Source organism: Gobio gobio (assembly GCF_949357685.1).
Source record: "Gobio gobio genome assembly, chromosome: 5".
Lineage (NCBI taxonomy): Eukaryota > Metazoa > Chordata > Actinopteri > Cypriniformes > Gobionidae > Gobio > Gobio gobio.
The window spans coordinates 8,130,602-8,153,462 of record NC_137101.1 but is presented as its reverse complement, the minus strand read 5'-3'; the positions used below and the strand labels follow the sequence as shown (position 1 = coordinate 8,153,462).

The following is a 22,861-nucleotide window of genomic DNA, read 5'->3' as shown; positions in this document are numbered from 1 at the left end:
CATGACGAACAATCACCAGACTCATCTATGGTTGACCTTCACTTTTCCACATCCACTTAATGCAATTATTTAATAGTTCATTTATTTGTTTCAGGTTCAAATGCAAAATGTCCTGGCACCCTCTGCTGGTAAATGAAAAGGTGCACTTTCAATGCACGGTGAACTTCATTATATTATCGTGTTTGCTTTCTTTTGCATCACGCAACAAGTTTTATGTAATTCACTAGTCGCATGACATTAAAATTGATAACATTCTTCCTTTTGTATTCTTGTTTATTGCAGTATAAAGTATCAATGATATATCCGTGCAATCTTTAATAAAAGATAACTTCCTTTTCTCTTGCAGTGACATCTCTTTTCTTCTCTGATGACGTGTTTACTGGTGTGAGGGCGGGACAACAACAATAGCAATAGCAAACCACAACCAATCAGTTCCCCATGGACAAAATCAAGTCCCGTCCTACGGTTTTTCTTGTTCAAGAAGCCACTTCACTCGGATATGCATGACAATATCGCATCGTTGTGTAAAGATATTAGTGGTTGATGTCACTGTGGCAAGAACAGTGATCCGAAGTGGCCCCTTTCTGCTGAGCTACATGGGACTTCTTAGCCCCCGTTGTCATAGCAGCTGACATTGAGGACCACAGGTTTTAATTCTAGCCAGGCCACTAGAAAAGGGGATATTGAGGTTACACAGCTTGAAATGGTTGCGTGGGTGAAAGGATATATGGACTGCCTGCCAGTCAGGGCTGATGATATTAATCTGACATTTATAAAATTGTACCGTGGGGCAGATCAAACCGAATTAATAGAGAAAAGCCAAACACAACTTTCAAGAGACACAGAGGTCAAAGGACAACATAGACAGAGGGAGTTGAGTGACATCTCAATGCAGGAAATCTGGTTTAGACCTACTGTGGGTTTAATAACTACAGGAAGTATCAAATACAGTGACTTGAATAGCCCTTCCAGTCATCTGTCTGAGAAGAGGCCATGTCCCCTGTAGCTATTGCAGTGTCTGAATTTCGGAGTTTAATTCAGAATACAAAAAGCATTTGCATTACACCAACAGGGTCTTTAATGAGATTGCATTCTAAATACATAGACATTCATATGGAGTTAGTTCCCCCTTTGCAGCTTTAACAGCTTCCATTCTTATGGGAATTTTTGCCCATTCATTTGTACATTTGTCAGGCACTGATGTTGGACGTGAAAAAGGCCTGGCTCACAATCTCCGTTCCACTTCATCCCAAAGGTGTTCTATCGGGTTGAGGTCAGGTATGGAAGTTCTTCCGCACCAAACTCATTCAACCATGTCCTGATGTACCAACCATGTCCTTGGTGCACTGGGGCACAGTCATGCTGGAATAGTAAAGGGCCTTCCTAAAACTTTCCCCACAAAGTTGGAATCATAGCATTGTCCAAAATGTCTTGGTATGCTAAAGCATTGAGATTTCCCTTCACTGGAAGTAAGGGGCCTAGCTCAACCCCCATATCATTATCCCTCCTCCATCAAACTTTATGGTTGGCACAATGCAGTCATGCAGGGTTCTCCTGGCATCCGCTAAACCCAGACTTACCTTGATTCGTCACTCCACAGAACAATTTTCCACTGCTCCAGAGTCCAGTGGCGGCGTGCTTTACACCACTCCATCCGATGCTTGGCATTGTACTTGGTGATCTGAAGCTGGCATGCAGATGGCATTCGGGCCATGTAAACCCATTCCATGGAGCTCCCGCCGCACAGTTTTTGTGCTGATATTAATGCCAGTGGAAGTTTGAAACTCTCCAGCTATGTAATCAGAAGAGCATTTTTTACAGCTCGACTTTTACGCACCAAACGACTCAGTTTTCCAAATTCCTGCTGTTCCGAAACACTTTCCATTAATACCACTTACAGTTGACAGTGGAACATCTAGCAGGGATGAAATTTCACAAACTGACTTATTACAAAGGTGGCATCTGTACCACGCTTGAATTCGCGGAGCTCTTCAGAACGAGCAATTGTTTCCACAGATGTTTGTAAATGCAGACTGCATTGCTAAGTGATTGATTTTATACACCTGTGGCAATGGATCTGATTGAAACACTTCAAACACTGTGTTCGAAATCACCCCCTATACCCTCATTCACTATTCCCTACATTAGTCCACTTGAAGGAGTGAGTGAATTAGGAAACTGAGTGCGCCGGAAGGGCTGCCGCTTTTGCTGTTCAATAATCATTTGAAATTTAGCAAACGGGCAGCTCCAGTATTAATGAAAAGATTTATCTTGAACTCTGTCATGGAAACTAACATGTATAACCCTTAATTAAACAATTGAATCAAGTCAATCAAGTAAAAAGGAATTTATACCTGTATCATATTTCGCTGTAGTCACATTGGACCAGCGGTTTGGAAAATGAATGGATTCAGCTGCAGGTGTGTGACAGTCAATGGCATTATGGGTATTCTTTAGCCGTTGAGCATAAATCGGTTGTACACTCGTTATTGTGGTGCATTGTGGGATTGAATGAGTGCATCGATAACGTCAACTATGGTTTCGGAATGGCTGTCCCTTCAAATAGTGCCCTATTTAGTGGCTGATTTTAGACACAGCCTTGAATTCAATAATTAAGAGGTGTGCCAAATTACTTTTGTCCATGTGTATATACAGTATATACACACTTTCATTCAAATGTTTGGGGTCAGTAATTATTTTATTTTTTTTAAAGAAAGAAAGAAAGAAATTACTACTTTTATTCAGCGTTAATGCATTAAATTGATCTAAAGTGACAGTAAGGACTGTTATATTGTTACAGAAAATTTAAAATAAATGCTTTTTTAACTTCCTATTTATTAAAGAAACTTGACAAATGACACACAATGCTGTTTGGTGTGAATATGTGAATAATAACTTAAATTTCATAAACATATAGTATGACATCAAAAGGCATAAAGTTGAATGGACTATATTTTTGGTGTTTGTAACCTTTTTGGATTTTGATGTCCCCTGGTGACTGTATGCTTTCATTGTATAGAAAAGCAAAATGGACAGAATTTCTCCTCTTGAAGTTCAGCAGAAGAAAGTTTGGAATGACATGAGATGGAGTTAATGACAGTGGTAAGATTCTTTCAAGATGAGCTCAGCTCTTCTCCGTTTTGTTCACAGAACTGCAGATGTCAGACATTCGACAGCACTCATCCAAAGCAGTAACATATGATTGGCAGGCTTTCCAGAGTGTTGGAGAATAAAAGCGGCAAAAAGGACATCACATCATCGCCGTCATCATTTTTAGAGAGCCCTCTGTCTGACAGGAACAGAATGTTCAGGAGAGAAAGAAAAACAGATTGAAGAGGAGGACAAATTGCGGTAAAGCCAGTACTGTAGGAAACGTTTATGCCTGTTCTGAGTTTGAGTCTGACTGTAATGACAATGTGTAATTACTGACTGGATGCTTTAGATGTTTTTCCCCAAGTCCAAACACAGTGTTTAAGTTGAGACCATTTTGCTTTAGCAGGAAACTTCATGATTATCAGATAACTGATCCAATCTGCATCCTTTAACAGTTCTCTTCCACGGGGACCACAGGTTTGGAGTTTTCTGAAATGGACCTGGAATGGGAACCCCAAGACGTAGGTCAAGCTTCACTTGAAGTCACAATAACATCAAAATTCTTATGAAATATTATAATAGAAATGAGCCAGACAGCAATATAGTGTCGGCCCAGATGTGTATTCCACGTGTACCAGATGTGGGCCGACATGTTGCTGTCTGGGGAGTAATGACATCTCTTCTCTGATGACGTGTTTACTAGCATGAGGGCGGGACAACCTGTCACTCACATGACATCACAGCAATAGCAAACTACAACGATCCAATGAATTCCCGATGTACAAAATCAAGTCCCGCCTACAGTTTTTCTTGTCCGAGAAACTGATTCACTATAGGGAAGAAAAGACTATAGCAACTCCCGTTTCATGCAGACCTTAAAATGTATGAATTTCATTGCCAGAGTGGCATCTGCAAATAAATAACACTTTCATTGTTTCATTTGTGGACAACAATAATGTACAATATTTCGAGGTGGCCGTTTTACAGCTGCTCAGTCATGACATGGTCTGTCCTGAGGCTTGTGCTGGACTGAAGGTTCATAATAAATACACTCGCTGATGCCACTTCTACGTTTAAACACGCCCCAGAACCCCATTAAACAGGCAGAAGCTTTACCAGCCCTTAAATGGTATAGAAAGCACAATTAATAATTCAGCATGGGTTCATAGAGCACCCAAAAGACACCTTTCAAGTCCTGTTTATATAGAATTGAGCATAGTTATTAATATGAGTCATCCACGTGATATAGACTCCGTTAAATCATCTAAAACGACCCTCAGAAGTCTAAAAATACATTTAAGTGCCCATAAATGCATCGTTAGAATGAGGGTGTGCTCAGTGATTGGAACAGATATACATTTCCTGTACTTACAGTACGTGTGTGTGTGTGTGTGTGTGTTTGTGTGTTATGTCAGCTTGTTCCCGACCCTAGTGATGTCAAATAATCCTCGAAAATTCACAACTAAGCAGATATGGCCTGCTAAGGATGTTAACATTGCATCAGTGTCACACCTTATATCCTCATAGTCACATAACTTACACACACACACTAAACACTTTATCTTATATAACCAATGACATGACCTGTTGATATATGAGAAACGGTAATGAGATTGTTATACAGGAAGGCCTTGTTTTTTTTTTGGAAAGAGCAAGCAAATTCTGTTTCCGAGCAAATATTTGGATTTCATACAATAGTTCCATTGAAACTTTTGTTCTTTAGTAACTCAATTATATTATACAAGACATGTCTGAGCCATATTTCATCTCAAAATTGAAAGAAAAAAAAATAGAACTATTTAAGACCATTATGTTTTTTTCTGTATTATTTTGATGTCAATTACTGCAAGCACACTCTTCTTCTTATATATATATATATAATAATCTATATAATAATATATATAATATAACAAATAATCTGTATATATTTCAAGAGTAAACTATTTATACATTGTGGTATGGATTTATGCTGATTGTGTTCTTGACTGGATGATTTTCCTTGCAGTACATGATAATCAATTCTAATTAATAAAAAATAAAAAATAAAACCTCAAAACTAAAAAGGATAATGGGAATTGGTGAATGTGCTTGACTGTAACAAAAATAATGTTGCATTGCATGCATTTAGAAATGTGAAATTTGGAGTGAAATCTGGGTGTGTTTTTGATAGGCTTTGCTATTTGTATAAATTCTCACAATCTAACCTGATTTTACCCTGTAGACAAAACTAGACATTTCTGGAAAAAAAAAGATGACAAAACAATCTTTTGGGGCAAAGTATTCCTATAGACACTAGGTATACTCTGTTTGAACTGACATGAGATCAGAATTTGTTCCACTTTCAGATGTTCTCTTCTCTGTCTCCCCCTGCTGACTCCGCGCAGTGTTATCGTGTGTGAAGGTGAATGAGTGACCCATAAAGCGCCTCCTACATCATTCAACCACTTGTGTCTAAGTGAAGAATGGGGGAGTCATTGAGAGGCCTTTCATTGTGTAAATGAATGCTCTGTTTTGTAGTTGCACAGTTGCACCAGCAGAAGTCAGACTGGTGCTTTCCACAGCTATGCGTGTTTCCATCCACCTCGAAGGTTAAATTCAACCTGATGTGAACCTGCCATCATCCATTTGCACTGCATTACACATTTGGACAATTACTCAATTACCGATCAGGCATAATATTATGACACCGACAGGTGAAGTGAATAACACTGATCATCTCTTCATCACGGCACCTGTTAGTGGGTGGGATATATTAGGCAGCAAGTGAACATTTTGTCCTCAAAGTGGATGTGTTAGAAGCAGGAAAAATGGGCAAGCGTAAGGATTTGAGCGAGTTTGACAAGGGCCAAATTGTGATGGCTAGACGACTGGGTCAGAGCATCTCCAAAACTGCAGGACCAAGGAAAGATCAGTTGTGAACAGGCGATCATGGGCGGCCAAGGCTCGTTGATGCACGTGGGGAGCAAAGGCTGGTCCATGTGGTCCGATCAAACAGACGAGCTGCTGTAGCTCAATTGCTCAAAAAGTTAATGCTGATTCTGATAGAAAGGTGTCAGAATACACAGAGCATCACAGTTTGTTGCGTATGGGGTGGCGTAGCCACAGACCAGTCAGAGTGCCCATGCTGACCACTCTCCACCTGAGCATCAGAACTGGACCACGGAGCAATGGAAGAAGACCATATACACCCTTTCATGATAACGGTATTCCCTGGTGGCTGTGGCTCTTTCAGCAGATAATGCGCCCTGCCACAAAGCAAAAATGGTTCAGGAATGGTTTGAGGAGCACAGCAACGAGTTTGAGGTGTTGATTTGGCCTCAAAATTCCCGAGATCTCAATCCAATCGAGCATCTGTGGGATGTGCTGAACAAACAAGTCTGATCCATGGAGGCCCCACCTCACAACTTACAGGACTTAAAGGATCTGCTGCTAACATCTTGTTGCCAGATACCACAGCACACCTTCAGGGGTCTAGTGGAGTCCATGCCACGATGGGTCAGGGCTGTTTTTGGCAGCAAAAGGGGGACCAACACAATATTAGTTATAAAGTTATGCCTGATCGGTGTGTACAGTGTGTGTGTGTGTGTGTGTGTGTGTATATATGTATATATATATATGTATACATACATACATACATACACACAATATTGCTGTCACTCTGGTAATCCAACTTTTGTCGTTTCTGAAGTTTATATATTTTTATCAGACTTTAATTGCTCCACAGAAATTAATTTTTGCTGAAATTTCATGTATGACAGTATCATATTTCCTGTTTTTATCTACAAATGTCTCCTATCAACCCTACGGGTAAGTAGCCTATAGTAAAACTAGTTCATTGGTTCTCAGTCCAGGTCCTGAAGTTGTCCAGCACCAGCATTTTGGATTTCTCTGTTATCCGACACACCCAGTTCAGGTCCTGTAGCGTCTACTAATAAGCCGATAATACAAATCAGGTGTGTTAAATGAGCGAAGCATCCAAAATGTTCAGAACATGGGTACGCAAGGTCCAGGGCTGCAAACAACTGGATTAGAAGTTTCCTAAAATAGAGTGACTGTCAATATTGTGTATTGTACACATGCACACACTCACGCCCCAACCCGCCCACCAATTGACAGTAGCGTGGAGAGCGCGCGCATGAGAAACACGCACACCTAACGATTTTTTTTTGCATACACAATCAGATACTCTCACACCCCAGAGTGAGTTTAGATGAGTTACAGTCTCTGTCACCTCTAGACGCGCGTATCGTTCTTGTTAATCGCGCGCGCACTCAACCTGTGCGTAATATTGATGCGGCCACTTGCATCTCCAATTGTTCTTGCGCGTCTGGCGATGCGGCTGTAACGACGCGCCCCCGTGGTTCACGTGCCACTTTTCAGGGGTCTTTTGTCTGTGCAGGTCTAATAATCATTGATGTGCATAGTTGAATGTCATCGCTTTGCTTTACGGACTACAGTTTCCTGCTGCTGGATCACGCACTGAACCTGTGGTTAGATATGACGCATCGGGCACAGTAGGGACGCGTCTCGGAGAAGCGGAAAGGTTTCAGACAGAAGGGACCAGCGGATCTGGACTACACGGGCGTCATGTCTAACACGACGAAGAGCAAAAAGGAAAAGGAAATCATTACGGAGTATGAGAGTCAAGTGAAAGGTAGGAACACTCGCACCTGATGGGTACCTGGAGACAGTCTCTCATCTGATGCGTCTAACCGTGTGCATGCGTTACATTTACAACACATTGGCCAAATAATATTTCATAACGCCTTTCAATTGCATTATTGCTTCCCATTTAATTTGATTTTTTACAAAGCACTTAATTCTGCTGGAAAATCCGTGTTACGATGGTTGTTGTGTTTTAAAGCATGTGCATGGTTTCTAGAATTCTTTTGCTGGTTAAAACTGGTAACCCATCTTTGACATGTGCATGGTTGAATGTCATCGCTTTGCTTTACGGACTACAGTTTCCTGCTGCTGGATCACGCACTGAACATGGTTACTGGTCAACTAGCTCATGACCAGTTTCGATTAGCCTAACCATTTGTCAGCTGCTTTAACCAGCTAAAGGGAGTGAGATTTGAGACACGAGCTAAACCAGATTATCCCCAGATAGACACCAGAGGTTGTTAAAGTGATTTATAAAACATGGTAGTCAAGCAGATTATTACTAGCTTGACACCAAAGGTGGTTAAAGTGATTTTTGAAACATGTAATCTATATTTACCAGCTAGACACTGAAGGTGGCTAAAATGATTTTTGAAACATGGTCGTCAACCAGATTATAACTAGCTAGACTCCAAAAGTGGTTAAAATGATTTTTGAAAAACGATAGCTAGTAAAGCAGATTATTAGTAGTTTGACACCAAAGGTGGTTAAAGTGATTTTTGAAACATGTAATCTACCAGATTATTACCAGCTAGACACTGAAGGTGGCTAAAATGATTTTTCAAACATGGTAGTCAACCAGATTATTACTAGCTAGACTCCAAAAGTGGTTAAAATGATTTTTGAATAACGATAGCTAGTCAAGCAGATTATTACTAGCTAAAAACCAAAGGTGGTTAAGGTGATTTTTGAAACATGTAATCTCTACCAGATTATTATTAGCTAGACACCGAAAGTGGTTAAAATGATTTTTGAAAAACGATAGCTAGTCAACCAGGTTATTACTAGCTAAACACCAACCAAAGGTGGCAGGGCCGTGCAGAGAGTTCTTCAGGGACAGGGGCTCAAATGTAAAAAAGGGGCAATATATATATATATATATATATATATATATATATATATATATATATATATATATATATATATATATATATATATATATATATATATATATATATATATATATATATATATATATATATATATATATATATATATATATATATATATATATATATACTCATCAAGCCTGCATTTATTTAATCAAAAATACAGAAAAAACAGTAGCCTAATATTGTGAAATATTATTACATTATGTTCTTTTTAACTTTTTATTAATCCAACAATCTTGAAAAGAGTATCACAGTTTCCATCATTGACATTAAATCCTCATATTAGAATGATTTCTGAATGATCATGTGACACTGAAGAGTGGCGTAATGATGCTGAAAATCCAGCTGTGATCACAGGAATATATTATATTTTAAATTATTTTAAAATAGAAAACCATCATTTTAATAATATTTCATAATATTGCTGTTTTTTATCAAATAAATGCAGGCTTGATGAACTTAAGAGACTTCTTTCATAATGCTGCATAATATGCAAAAATGGTAACGTTAATATAATAAAGTCCTTTCACGTCACCATTTCGCCAGCCTACACTTCACATAATAGGCCTGTAGGTGCCGGTGGCACTTGGGTTTTGTTAACTTTGATAGTTTCATGAAGTAGTAAACGGTGTATCAATATACATAAATACAAGTGAATTTAACACTACTTACCATTAACGCAACTTTTGCTGCTGAATGGTTTTGTACAGTGATTTGTTTGTTGTCAGTTAAAATCCATTTTGTCAGTGATGCAATTTATAAAATGAGACAAACCGCAGGAAATCGTCCATGTAATTTTCAACCGATTTATGAATAAGAACAGAAAATTACCGCTCCACTTCACATCGCCCAATGGAATTTGAACTTGCTTTGCCAGATCACGATTGGTTGGTGTATATACATGAAAAACGGGCATTGGTGAATTGTGTAATACTTTAAAATATATAATATATTGATTTGTAATTAAATCAACACATTAGCTCTGATTATGGATGAAAAAAAAAATATTGGTTTACTTTTTTCCCGTGAGGCCACACACTCTCTGAAAGGACCATATTTGGCTCGAGAGCCGTTTCCGAACAGTGGAAAATCAGCTGTCAATCAAAACGCACGCAACGCAACCCATAGCAATGCGTTATAGCAACGCCTCAACAGAAATTATCCGACTTTTGAGCCGTCCGTTACTATTGTATACATTGTCATGTTATAATAATCACATTTATGTAGTTTTATTGACCACGATATTATCATTGATATTTGTCAGAGAGGGGCACTTTTGATTCATTTTGAAAAAGGGCAGGGGCTCGAGCACCCAAAGCCCCCCCCTCTGCACGTGCCTGAAAGGTGGTTAAGATGATATTTGAAACATGCTTGTCAACCATATTATTGCCAGCTAGACACCAAAGGGGGTTAAGATGATTTTTGAAACATGGAAGCTGCTGGTTGACCAGCTAATAAGAAACCAGCAACCTGCTGTTCATACAAACTCAAGATGGTCCAGATGTGGTTTCTGGTCAACCTGTTAGAAAAGGTGAATCTCAAGGTGATCAGCATGGTTTTTGAACCATGTTAAATGGATGATTAGCTAACTAGCAGCTACGAGTTGGACATACCAGCTCTAGGTGGCTGTTTTAACAGCTGATAACCACCTTGGGCTATCTAGAAACCAGCTACCATGTTCCAAAACAAGCCAAAGGTGGATTACCAGCAGGGAGCGAGAGGCGTAAGTGAGGGAGTTACAACACAAACAGGCTTCTTTTCACTCGAGATATGCATTACCAACATAACAGTATATAAAATGCACCCTGCATCATTTGTTTGCCCTTCCAGCAGGGCGGCCGTTTGTGCACGCGCACTCGTTTAACAGTGTGTAATCGATGAGATGGATGGAGGGGGAGAGGGAGGGAAGGGGGGGGGGCAGCATCGCGCAGGCTCCATGGCAACTCGCATGGCAACCCAGCGCTCCAACTGTAGTCAGGTGAAGGTGTATGGCTCGCTTAGACCATAAAATGGGAAAAATGTTTTAGAAAAAATCTGAAAAATGAAGCACCATATTTAAATGTAAGGACCCGAGTTGCTGTCTCAGCGACAATTGGCCAATGGTTGTGAGAGTGAGGGTGGTCTCTAGGCAACTCAAGGCGTGCTGATAGATTGGTGTAGTATCAGGGCCGCTGCGTTAGTGCAAGATGGATGAACATATGGACGTCTCTCGGTTGTCAAATGTGCGCCTAGGTACACTCCTTTCTCAACAGGCTCTTGCTGCATTGTACATGTTTCCATGGATACTCAACCACCAGTCTGTGTGTGAATGTCCAATGGGGAAGCGATGGGTATCTGGCTGTGTGTGTGTGTGTGTGTGTGTGTGTGTGTGTGTGTGTGTGTGTGTGTGTGTGTGTGTGTGTGTGTGTGTGTGTGTGTGTGTGTGTGTGTGTGTGTCAGGGAGCAAGATCAGGGAATCCTCCTGCCGCAGCAGTGCTGTTTAGTATGGACCGCACGTACGGCAGTGTGTGTGGCATACAGTAGTGTGACTAAGGATGGATTGAGACAGATGAGTGATTTATGGTCATAAGGGACAGCGCTGATATTCTCAGATATAACAGACACACACTTATTTGCTATTCAGACATGTTTAATGTTCTTTTAATGTGTAAAAAGTGTCATGTTTACATGTATACACAAAAAAAGCTGGTTGTTTCAATTCATGTTTGGGTCAAATATGGATAAAACCCAAACGTTGGTTTAAATTTAATTAAAAAATAATAATTTTGTCATATTTGACCCAAACATGGTTTGAAACAACCCAGCATTTTTTTTACACCGTAAAAAATATATTTTACAATACTATACTAGTTTAGTCTTTCTACTTCAGAATTTCACTTCTAATTTAATGTTACTTGCTGTTTCTTTGGATTTATTTGTTCTGTAAAAAAATGTCCTGCTGGAGTTCGTCAGCGTCCGCACAGGAAATGGTTTTCTCTGAGGGAGGAAGTTAGAAGGAAAACGAGGCACATGACCTTGACTGTACCTGCAAATACACATGCACACACACGCACAAATTGAACTACACATTTATGGTGATTCAAAGCGAGTCAGTTTAATGTGGAAAACACTGGTGTGTGTGTGTATGCGCATTACACAAAATATTTTTGCTCCATCAGCAAGAACCAGCACTCGAGCGAGTGGCTTTTTCTGTCCTGTTGGGAGCTTGTGTTGTACAAAATCTTTACACATGCATGCGACTAGAAACTCTACTGTAAACCCCACCCTCATATCATCCAGTGAGAGCTATAGCATATAATATGAGCATGTGCACAGTGTGTTCTCATGCAAGGCTTGGTCTTTTACAAAGAAAATGGACAAAGATGGAGAAAACAAATTGATGTCTTGCAGTTTGACTTTGCCATAATGCTGCGTTTTAGTCTGCTATTCTCATGAGATTTGATGTCGGGTGCCACTTCTGGCTGCCGTCCAGTCCAAATCCACACACACGCGCACACACACACACACACACACACACACACACACACACACACACACACACATCATCGTCCGAGGCCACAGACTGACTTGCTGCTGTACTTCCTCTGCCTAGAGAGACTGTATGAATCAGATTTATTGCGGCTCAGGGGATCCACTCCGCTACAAGACATTTCATCTGTTTGTTTAGAGTCTCACTGAAGGAGTCCAAACATCTCACAATAAATGTTCAGAGCGAATGTGAAGTGACATAAAAAGGGTTGTACAGATCAAAGAAGCATTTTTAGCAGGTTTTTCATGCATTGTACTTCAGATTTTCCAGAGTTCATCATCCATCACCCACATCCGCTATACGTCACATTTTAAATTATGCAATTTTGGTTTGGTTTTACAGTATGAAATAATGAGAAATGTCCTGCTCCTTTAACCCTTGTATTATGTTCGAATTCTGGGTACGATTTTTTTGTTGCGGGTCAAATTGACCCTAATTGGATTCAATACAATTCACAAAATGGGGGGCAAAATGACAGTTTTCAGCTGAGATTTGAAGCAAGATTACAGGGGGTAAAAATGACTTAAATCATGGCAGTATCATTGTTTTATTTTTACACAGAGATTGGAAGGTCTGTTAGTAAAAGCGGTTGACTTTTACAATCTTTGTTGCATCATGTGAGGTGGTTGTCCGGTGGGTTAAACCATGGAACTGATACGCAGAAGGTTGCTGGTTCGATCCCAGCGGTCACCACCAGTGTGTCCTTGAGCAAGGCACTTTACTCCATGTTGCTCCAGGGGGATTGTCCCTGTAATAAGGGCACTGTAAGTCGCTTTGGATAAAAGCGTCTGCCAAATGCATAAATGTAAATGTAAATGCATCATGCCAATGGTGACAGTTCAAAAATCGTGTTTCCCCGCAAAGTTTACATGTCAGCTTGTAACTCAAGAAGTATTGAAGATATCTTAATATCCTTTTAGATTTTGGTTCTTTTAAGGCTCAATATGGTTCATTTCCAAAGATATAGGGATTTCAATGTGGCTTTGTTGGAGTAAATTGTTAAATTGTACACATTTTTTAGGGGTCATACTCCCTGTTTACACCTGGTATTAACCCTTTCGCATATACGATCACACCGTTGTGATCAGTCTTGGCTGGTCCCTGGAGCGTACATCACACCGGTGTGATTAGAACATTCAGTGCATCACATGATCAACTGCTAAATTCAAATGTGCTTTCATGCGTTGGCTGGCGCTGAGCCAGAAGCAGACGTGCTTATAATATTTATTTTAGGTTTCAGACATTTAATTATACATAAGTACCAGCAAAACCATGCATTTAGAGTTTGTAAAATACACACTGATGTCTATGGAAGCGACAATAATAATCCTTTCCGTTACAAGTTTTATTCATATCGGATACACATTGCGTAAGTAACTTTAAAGTTTAACCTATTCTTCTCCCAGTTCACCGGCCACTTATTTCATGTATTTCGGGAGAAGTGGTTGAATTCACATGTTGTAAATCCAATAGATCCGATTCTCTGAACTGAAGCGCCCATCGCGCATATAGCTCAACTAATGATCTTTAGAAAGGTGTTTAAACAACAAAACACATCCATTTGCACATATTCGACAGTCGGAATATCAGATATTTTATAGGTATCACATATGTGAATATTTTTAATAAAAAAGGAAAAATGGAATTAAAGCAGATCATCAGTCATACAGCCATAGATATGTATACGTAGATGCCCCATTAGCGTCTGTTTCTATGGGCCGCTATACATTAGCCGTCCGCCATTTTCGAACGGTTAAAGCTGGTCGTGAACACGCTTTGTGAATATTCAAATGTTGCCTGTGCGTCTGCAACCGTAGTTATACGCATGCATGTATGAAATGAATATTTATATATCAATATACTGAAGCTGATGAGTTAGGATTAGTTTATCATTAATGGTAGATAATTCAGCATATTCTAAAAATATTGGTTAAAAATCTTTACATTTTCTTAATATCATTAATATTATTGACCATCAGAGAACCCTACAGACACATTGCTCATCTTTTAATGAACACAGTGAACTCATTATAAACAAGCTCATCGGAAAGAAATCATAAACCATAAACCAATCAGCCATCAAAGTAAATAAATTATAAAAAATAGTAATAAATGATCTAGTAATGTGTTTAATAAACATCAATATAGCCTATTTACTCAACCCATGTTTTAAGTAATCATCATGGGTATTATCTGAAAGCTTAAATTCTCAAAAATCATCCTGTTTTGCAATCGTTTTTATAAAAAAAACCTTTATAAAATGATCGAAAGGTTATCCAATTTCTTCGGGAATTTAAATCGCGTTGGGCTTTACAGAGGCTGCGCAGTGTTGTTTTTTTTATGTGAGTGATGATTGACAGTCTCTGAAGTGTTGACGTGTGTTGACCGTTCTAAAATGGCGGCGCGTCGACGTGCCTGGAGAGGTCGAATGAGGCATCTACGTATACATATCTATGCATACAGCACTATTGTTACTGCGGTGCATCATGTGACAAGCAATGACGCGTCACCATGGAAACAATAAAGTGAGACGTTCTAATTAACGGTCGCCTTGAAAAACTCACACTCGGGGGTCAGCCAGAAAATTTTGAACTTACGTGTGAAAGGGTTAAGGTGCGTTTTGGTCAATCGGATCACAAGTGCACGACACTAAATACAGGTGTAAACGAGGTCTAAAAAGTTTTGAGCTTGTCCACTTTCAACCACTTCAAGAGGTAGTCGAAAACACATTCAACCGGATTGCTTTCGTAGTGTAAAAACTCAAGTGGTCCAATGTCTGAACAGCCCCAAAAGACCATCTACTCTCTGTAAACATTATGGGTCCCGCACCAGCCAGACGGGATTAAACTTTGTCGGCTGAAGACCCAAGTTTGGTTTGAAGACGAAAAACGTACCAAACACAATGTTCTCTCACCATTCCTGATTTCTAACACACACTCACAGTGTTCGGCGTGATCTTGCGGCTGTCAGAGCAGAAACGAAAGCTGATGCTCTCCATAGGTTTTCCGTCATCTCCAGTTCATATGTAAATTCACTAGCTTATTTTGTTGATTAGATTGAAAGATCTGAAAAAGCCCATACATTTACCCGCCCACAGACCCTCCCCTCGAAGAAATCAGGACAGAAGTGGTTGAAAGTGGACAAAAGAGACGGATTAAAACACCAGGTGTAAATAGGAATGTGTCTCCCTCGTCTACTTGTGACCAAAACACTTAAAGGGATAGTTCACCCAAAAATGAAAACTAGCCCATGATTTACTCACCCTCAAGTCATCCGAGGTGTATATGACATTCTTCTTTCAGACTAATAAAATCTGAGTTATATTAAAAATGTTCTGGCTAATCCAAGCATTATAATGGCAGTAATAGTTGCTCGGTTTTTGAAGTCCATCTGTCTGTCAATATTGTGATCTGTCTGCTCCACGTGGCTCCGGGGTGTTAATAAAGGCCTTCTGAAGCAAATCGATAAATATCCATATTTAAACATTTATTTCATTTTTTTTCTATGGCTCTGCATCAGCCGTCCCCACGCGATCACTTCCGGTGAATAAGGTCAAAATACTGGCGAGATCATAGATATATACATAGACTCCTCATTAGTGCCTGCGCGGATCGGTCGAATGAGGCATCTGCGTATATATATCTTTGATTGCGGCAGTATTTTGACCTTATTCGCCGGAAGTTATGGCGCTGGGAATACTAGATGACATTCGTCTGATAAGAGGTAAAAAAATAACATAAATATTGTTGGGTTTCTCACAGAAACCGAACGTTTCGTGTCTCTAGACATGAATGTGTCGCCACGAGCCGCAGGGTTTAATAAGGATTCGATTGTTTTTACTCTCATTGCTCTCATGCTCTAAAATATCCCCATAGACATGCATTATACGACTATCACACTGCAACGGTTGGCGTTAAAAATCTTAATTTGTGTTCTACTGAAGAAATAAAGACACCTGCATCTTGGATGCCCTGGGGGTAAGCAAATAAACATAAAAATTTCGTTTTTGGGTGAACTATCCCTTTAATACCAGGTGTAAACAGGGTCAGGTGTGGGTCATTTGCTTCAAATCAGAGGAAACAAATGATGATATCAGTTCAACAAAAAACGTTCTTATAGTTTCAGTGTTGGCCTAGTATGCAAAAAGCAGTACATTCCTACTAGTAGCATGTCCAACAATAGGACAAAAACACCTGAATGACGTATTGCTTCTGCCAGGAGTTTAAAGTGCGCGTCTGATGTCTACTGTAGGGTTACATGACAATTTCAACATGATATATGTCCTGGTTTTCATACTACACAAATACAGAACATACTTTTTTAATGGTCGCGAAGTGCAGTCTTCATCAAATGCAGTACATACTTATTATGCGATTTCAGACGCAGCTTATGAACCGTCCTCATTCAGATAGCGAAACAAATGTGCATGTTGCATTGTAACACAAGTACGGTGATGGCAAATGCTGAGAGGTGGACAAGGACCAGATGTCCTCTGCGTGTGTGTACTTGTAGAAGTGTGTTGTAGTGAGTTGTCTGTGTGTGATATCGTCAGCCCTGGTTATGTTTCAAAATAATGATTGGAAACAGCATATGGCCTCACTTCCTCTGTTCAAGAATAGACAGCGAACAAATAGCTAATTTGGTCAAAACCGAATTCTTTGTCTCAGACTCAAGACCAGACAGATTTCCCAGCCATTTACTGCATGTGTTTATAACGGGAGCCCTGTGAGTCTCATTAATCAAGTATAGATATCGATCCAGTAATCTATTTAAGACCACAGCGGAGAAGACCACATATAATGCAGTACTTACACTAAGGATTGTGGGTCTTAAAGCCTGTCTTTGCCTTTAGTCTTGGGTTTAAAGCTGAAAGCTTAGTTAGCCAGGCTTGCTTTACAGATTATCGCAAGTCTTATTTCCGTTTAAAACAACAGAGATGTCAGCTTAGTCGGGGTAGACAAGTGTTTAAAATCTGAAAGGCATTTTGATATTTTGCCTGTCTAGCCCTCATAACCTGATTTTCATTTGTGTTGAATGAAATATTGCGTGAGTAAGGTCAATTACAGTAAGTCTGGTCTGCCGTTGAGTCATTGTCTGTCTGTTTAGTCCTTACACGTACACTTCATCTGTCCGTATCTCCTGACCTTGGATCCGTACGCGCTTGATTACATTTGTTGTGTCTTGTACTGGATGAAGCCTCACCTAATGTTGACTTGTCCTTGACACATTTTATGCAAAAACATTCACTCCGTCTGTGTGTAAATGTGTATGCCGGTACAGGTTTGGCAATACTTGTGATTTAAAAAACAATATTGTAGACAAACTTTAAGCTGGCTTGAAAAGGCCTGGCCAGAAAGTTTTAAGTAGTTTACAAGATGGATCAGTTAGAAAAGATACACATAGTCAGAATCACATAGTGAAATATCACAACTGACTAGTGAGGTAATTTTACATGGTCCACACTAGTTAAAATGGTTTTCTATATCTAATGTGTTGCACAAGTTTCTGTGATGGGTAGGGGTTGGTTTATGTCATAGAAAATATAATTGACCTGATATTAAATTAATGTAAGGCTAATATGCAATGTACGTTTACACTGCCTGGCCAAAAGAAAATATTGCTGTTTGGATTTAAATAGGCAAATACTATTAGAATCTATGATTGGATCATTATTGCAGTGATTATTATGTTTCTAGCATGTTATATGTTTGGCAACAGTAACGTCCCATTGAGTGAATCAACTGAGAATGGCTCTAATTTACATGTACCTGAAACTTCCCCCAAACTCCTGATCCCCTCTCCTGGGAGATCACTGAAATATACCCAAAATCTATTGGATTTAATGTCAATTCTCACTATAAAGTATTATATGTGTTTGGTATCGTTTGAAATGTCTCCGTGCAAATGGTACAAAAGTCTCATAATCACAGAAGTATACAAGAAGTTAATAAGAGTTTTTAGAGCTTAGAGGTATTTTACTTATGATGGTGGGTGTGGCTGTGGGAGCCATTTGGTTTCCTTTCAATCGAGCCAAATGGGAATTCGATTCCCCACAATTTAAATTCCCTTTGTTTTCATGTGTTTCTATTTGAAAGAAATCTCTGTCTTGGTCTGAGCAATATAAGGAAGTGGAGCAGAAAGATCGGGGCGCAATACTATTAACAAGGTTGGCCCGTAATACAGAAAACCCTCTGTGTTACGTAATATTCAAAAAGTCAGGAAATCTTTCACTCTTTAGACTATTTCGGAATATTTGATGTTATGTATTAGGAATGCCACAATTCTCAATATAATATTGAACCGCTCGGTACGACCTTCACGGTTCAATACGCGCCTGTGAATTGCGGTTTTTCGGTTTTGCATTTAATTAGAATTTTTAGAAAAATACTTATCATTTGCCTCCATCCCAATATAGGCCTACTGAACAACGCGACATACATTCACAGCACACGTTAGTGGTAGAGTTATATTCACGGAACACTATAGTAATTCACAATCACGAAAGTTCATTATTTGTATGGGTTTTAAAGCCTTGCCGGTGTGTGCGCGGTGCGCTTTTCCGAGCGTGCGCACTGAACGCTTGTCAAACACGTGATTACTGAAGTAGTCGTCTTACTTCGCTAATACAGTCAAATACACACAAGGTTTACATAAACACAGTCGGTTATGTCTAAAGTGAAAGTAAAATCGGCGCGTTTCTGTATATTAGATGCACGCAGGTCTTGAAAGCAAATTGACAGCAATGCAGTAGTGAACACGCTGTCCTTAAAGGGACAGTTCACCTCTAAAATTATGTCATCATTTACTCACTCTAATATTGTTCCAAACCTGTATTAATTTCTCATTTTTGAGTGAACTATCCATTTAATGTTAATACAACAACAAAAGACAAAGAGAAAATCACTCACTGCTCTTGACTGAAAAACTCTAATACAGTATAGCTTTAATAAGAATCTTTGTATATTTTATAGTGAAGTCTATGTAGTGTTTTATTTTTACATTTATTCATTCAATTTCATACTTAAATGCTGCTGTACAGCTCTGAGCTGCCAGTGTAAATCTTTATATATATATATATTTTATATTATACAATACACTAGGATTGTGTACAAGGGGGTTTTTTTAAGTAAAGTTTTAAGTTTAAGTAAGGTTTTTCAAATTTTAAGTAAAATAAAGAAAGAGTATTGCAATTAAAAAATTGTCTTTTTTCTCCTTAACCTCTTGCTGTTCCTGTCGCTTAAGAATAGAAAAAAACTGATGTGACAAGCAATCAGAACCGAACCGAACCGAAAACCGTGGTTAAAAACCGAGGTATGTATTGAACCGTGGACTAACTGTATTGTTGCATCCCTATTATGTATGAATTATCTTTGAATTGATTATGTAATTGGCATTATACATTTACCTGACTGTTAATAAAATTGTTACATTTTGATCCTTTCTGAATTACTCTGTCTGTAATTATTAACTATCTCCAGTACGGAACGGTATAATTGCAACAAAGGGTTAAAACGGAATGATTAAATGTATGATTAATTATCAAATATAAATGACTAAACTACCAATTGGCATTCTCTTCTATATTCAACAACTATGATAAATGGAGTCAGATTAAAGATATATTAGTTTTAAATCCATTCCACCCAACGCGCAACGGCCTTCGAGTCACTAACGTTACCGTTCATTGGAGCGATTTCAGCGGCCTTACAGCATCAGTTCTTCTAACCCTAATTGATGGAGTGTGTAGCTATTCATTTCTTAAACAACCTTGTAGGAAGATACTCATGGCCATATTCCGGGAGGACAATGTCGAGATTCATCAGCTCAAACTGTGAAAGAATGAAGAATAATTTCCACACATGAATTGGCACCTCTGAGTCCAGACCTTGAATTCATTGAAAGTCTTTGAGGTGTGTTGGAGGAGACTTTACAGAGTGCTGGACTCTTGCATTGTCAGTACAAGATCTGTGACCATGTCTGCTACAATGCTTAGGTGGTACGTGTCAAAGTAACATCCACAAGGATGGCAGGACCCAATGTTTCCCAGCAGAACATTACTCAAAGCATTACACCGACTTGACCATCAGACCATAGTGTATCCTGGTGCCATGTGTTCCCCAGGTAAGCGGCACGCACACGTCCACGTGATGTAAAAAAAAAAACGTGATTCATCAGACCAGGCCACCTTCTTCCATTGCTCTGTGGTCCAGTTCTGATGCTCACGTGCCACTGTTGCTGCTTGTGGCGGTGGACAGGGGTCAGCATGGGCACCCTGACTGGTCTGTGGCTATGCCGCCCCATACGCAACAAAATGTGATGCTCTGTGTATTCTGACAGCTTTCAATCATAACCAGCATTAACTTCTTGAGCAATCTGAGCTACAGTAGCTCGTCTGTTTGATCGGACCACACGGACCAGCCTTCGCTCCCCACGTGCATCATTGAGCCTTGGCCGCCCATGACCCTGTCGCCGGTTCACCACTGTTCCTTCCTTGGAGCACTTTTGATAGATCCTGACCACTGCAGACCGGGAACACCCCACAAGAGCTGCAGTTTTGGAGATGCTCTGACCCAGTCGTCTAGCCATCACAATTTAGCCCTTGTCAAACTCGCTCAAATCCTTACGCTTGCCCTTTTTTCCTGCTTCTAATGCTGCCTTCACGTGCTATCGGAATTATCGTAAATACGAGTTTCCTAGGTAAAAATTGCACATGAACGCCCTCTGATGTCGTGTTTACCACTGGGAAGTTCGGAAATAATTTTGATACCCCAATTCCCGAGATGGGCGTGTCATAAGCTTTAAACATGGTGGTGGGGAGAACTAGACTGCTGTGGCAGGTGTGGTTTTAGTTTTATTTCCCCCAAAGCAGCTAGGTCGTCTTGTCTTGACATTGATGTAGTACATATTTACATGTAAGAGTAATCATATGAAGCGTATTGTATGTTTAATACACATCGAAAATAGCCTGCATTTGACTGAAATGACAGAATCAGCAGAAAGCGGACTATATGGAATGTTAATATGGTTGTCGGTGCATGGGACACTACATATGATGTTGGTTTTAATAAGATTTTCCCAATAAATAGGCAAGAATAACCTGGTGTCCACCATGATTCCTGTTCACTCCGACAACAAAGCACTTGGATGCAACAAGCTCGTCATCACGACTTCTAAACTGGGAATTAGGAAATTTCCGATAGCACGTGAAGGCAGCATAACACATCAACTTTGAGGACAAAATGTTCACTTGCTGCCTAATATATCCCACCCACTAACAGGTGCCGTGATGAAGAGATAATCAGAGTTATTCACTTCACCTGTCAATGTAATAATGTTATGCCTGATCTGTATATGTATGTATGTATACACACACACACACACACACACACACACACACACACACACACAAACAAGCTGATTTGCTGTTTTAACTACAAGGTGAGATTTACATTCCTGCAGAAAAAAAATTATATTTTGAAACATAATGTTTCTCAGGACTTGTAAGCAAAGATTCTGCAATGCTTATGAGTTTTTTTAGACTGAGATGACGGGGAGCGTAAAGTAAAAGCTTAAGACGTAAATTTGCTTTAGATGAATAGAAGAGAGAGAGAGGAGAAGATGCAGATTAGAAGTCTAAGCAGAAATGGAAAATAAATGGGAAGTGGCAGAATAGCGTTTAGCATGGTGACGTATGTTTTTATTTTTATTTTTAGGGAATAAAAATGTAAGTTCCCTTTCTTCCTCATAAATAGGATATTTTTATTTTCGTCGAGGGCATACATGTGTATTTTAGTGCCATTGTGGTTTGAGTTCCCATTTTTTTCTAAATCATGTGAGTGTGTGTGTGTGTGAGTAGTGCTGCTGTACATGCCTGCACACTCCTCACGCTCTCAGGTTGCTGAGCAGAAGCCTTGTTGCCATGGAGACAGTCTGGGTCGGGCGCATGCCGCAGGGTATCAGACGTGCTCACCGCGGTCACAAGTTCAAAGGTCAAATATGAGAGAGACAGCGACTTGAGAATAAAATCAGGAAACATTATAAATGGCAATTATTTTTATAGTAGTGAGTGGAACAAAGTGTACACCAATTTATTTTTAAACGTTTGCCAGCAAGTTATAGTTTTATTTATTTTTTATCTTGCTAAATGTCCATATTCACATCCTCGCAAACAAAACAGGATGGGAATTTGATATTTTTCCGCTCCATCCACATGGACAAACATGTTGCCGATGGTTTTATATTGTTTTAATTAGCATTGTCTGCCCGTTTTGTGCTTCAAAGGCTTGTGGAAATGAGTCACAGTCTATATATTTGTAGTTTTGATGCCGTTTCAATTCACTCCTAGTTCTGGAGTTGTTTCAAGCTGGTTTTTGCCAGTCAGCTGTTCAGAACACGGTGGACACTCTGAATGCACATTGTCCGGATGACAGATGAGCATGTTTCTAGCATCAACATGAGTGGA

The 22,861-nt window shown here is 39.5% G+C and overlaps 1 protein-coding gene across 2 annotated transcripts in view; it reads left to right on the top strand.

Moving 5' to 3' along the window:
- Nucleotides 1-7,680: 7,680 nt before the first annotated feature.
- Nucleotides 7,681-22,861, top strand: part of srgap1b (SLIT-ROBO Rho GTPase activating protein 1b) — a gene marked incomplete at both ends in the record, with an annotated part of 65,904 nt that continues 50,723 nt past the window's right edge. For both annotated transcript variants that reach the window (XM_079818002.1, XM_079818003.1), the window contains one exon: nucleotides 7,681-7,747. In XM_079818002.1, coding sequence (XP_079674128.1) covers nucleotides 7,681-7,747 — 67 coding nt within the window. The remainder of the gene's footprint in view (nucleotides 7,748-22,861) is intronic.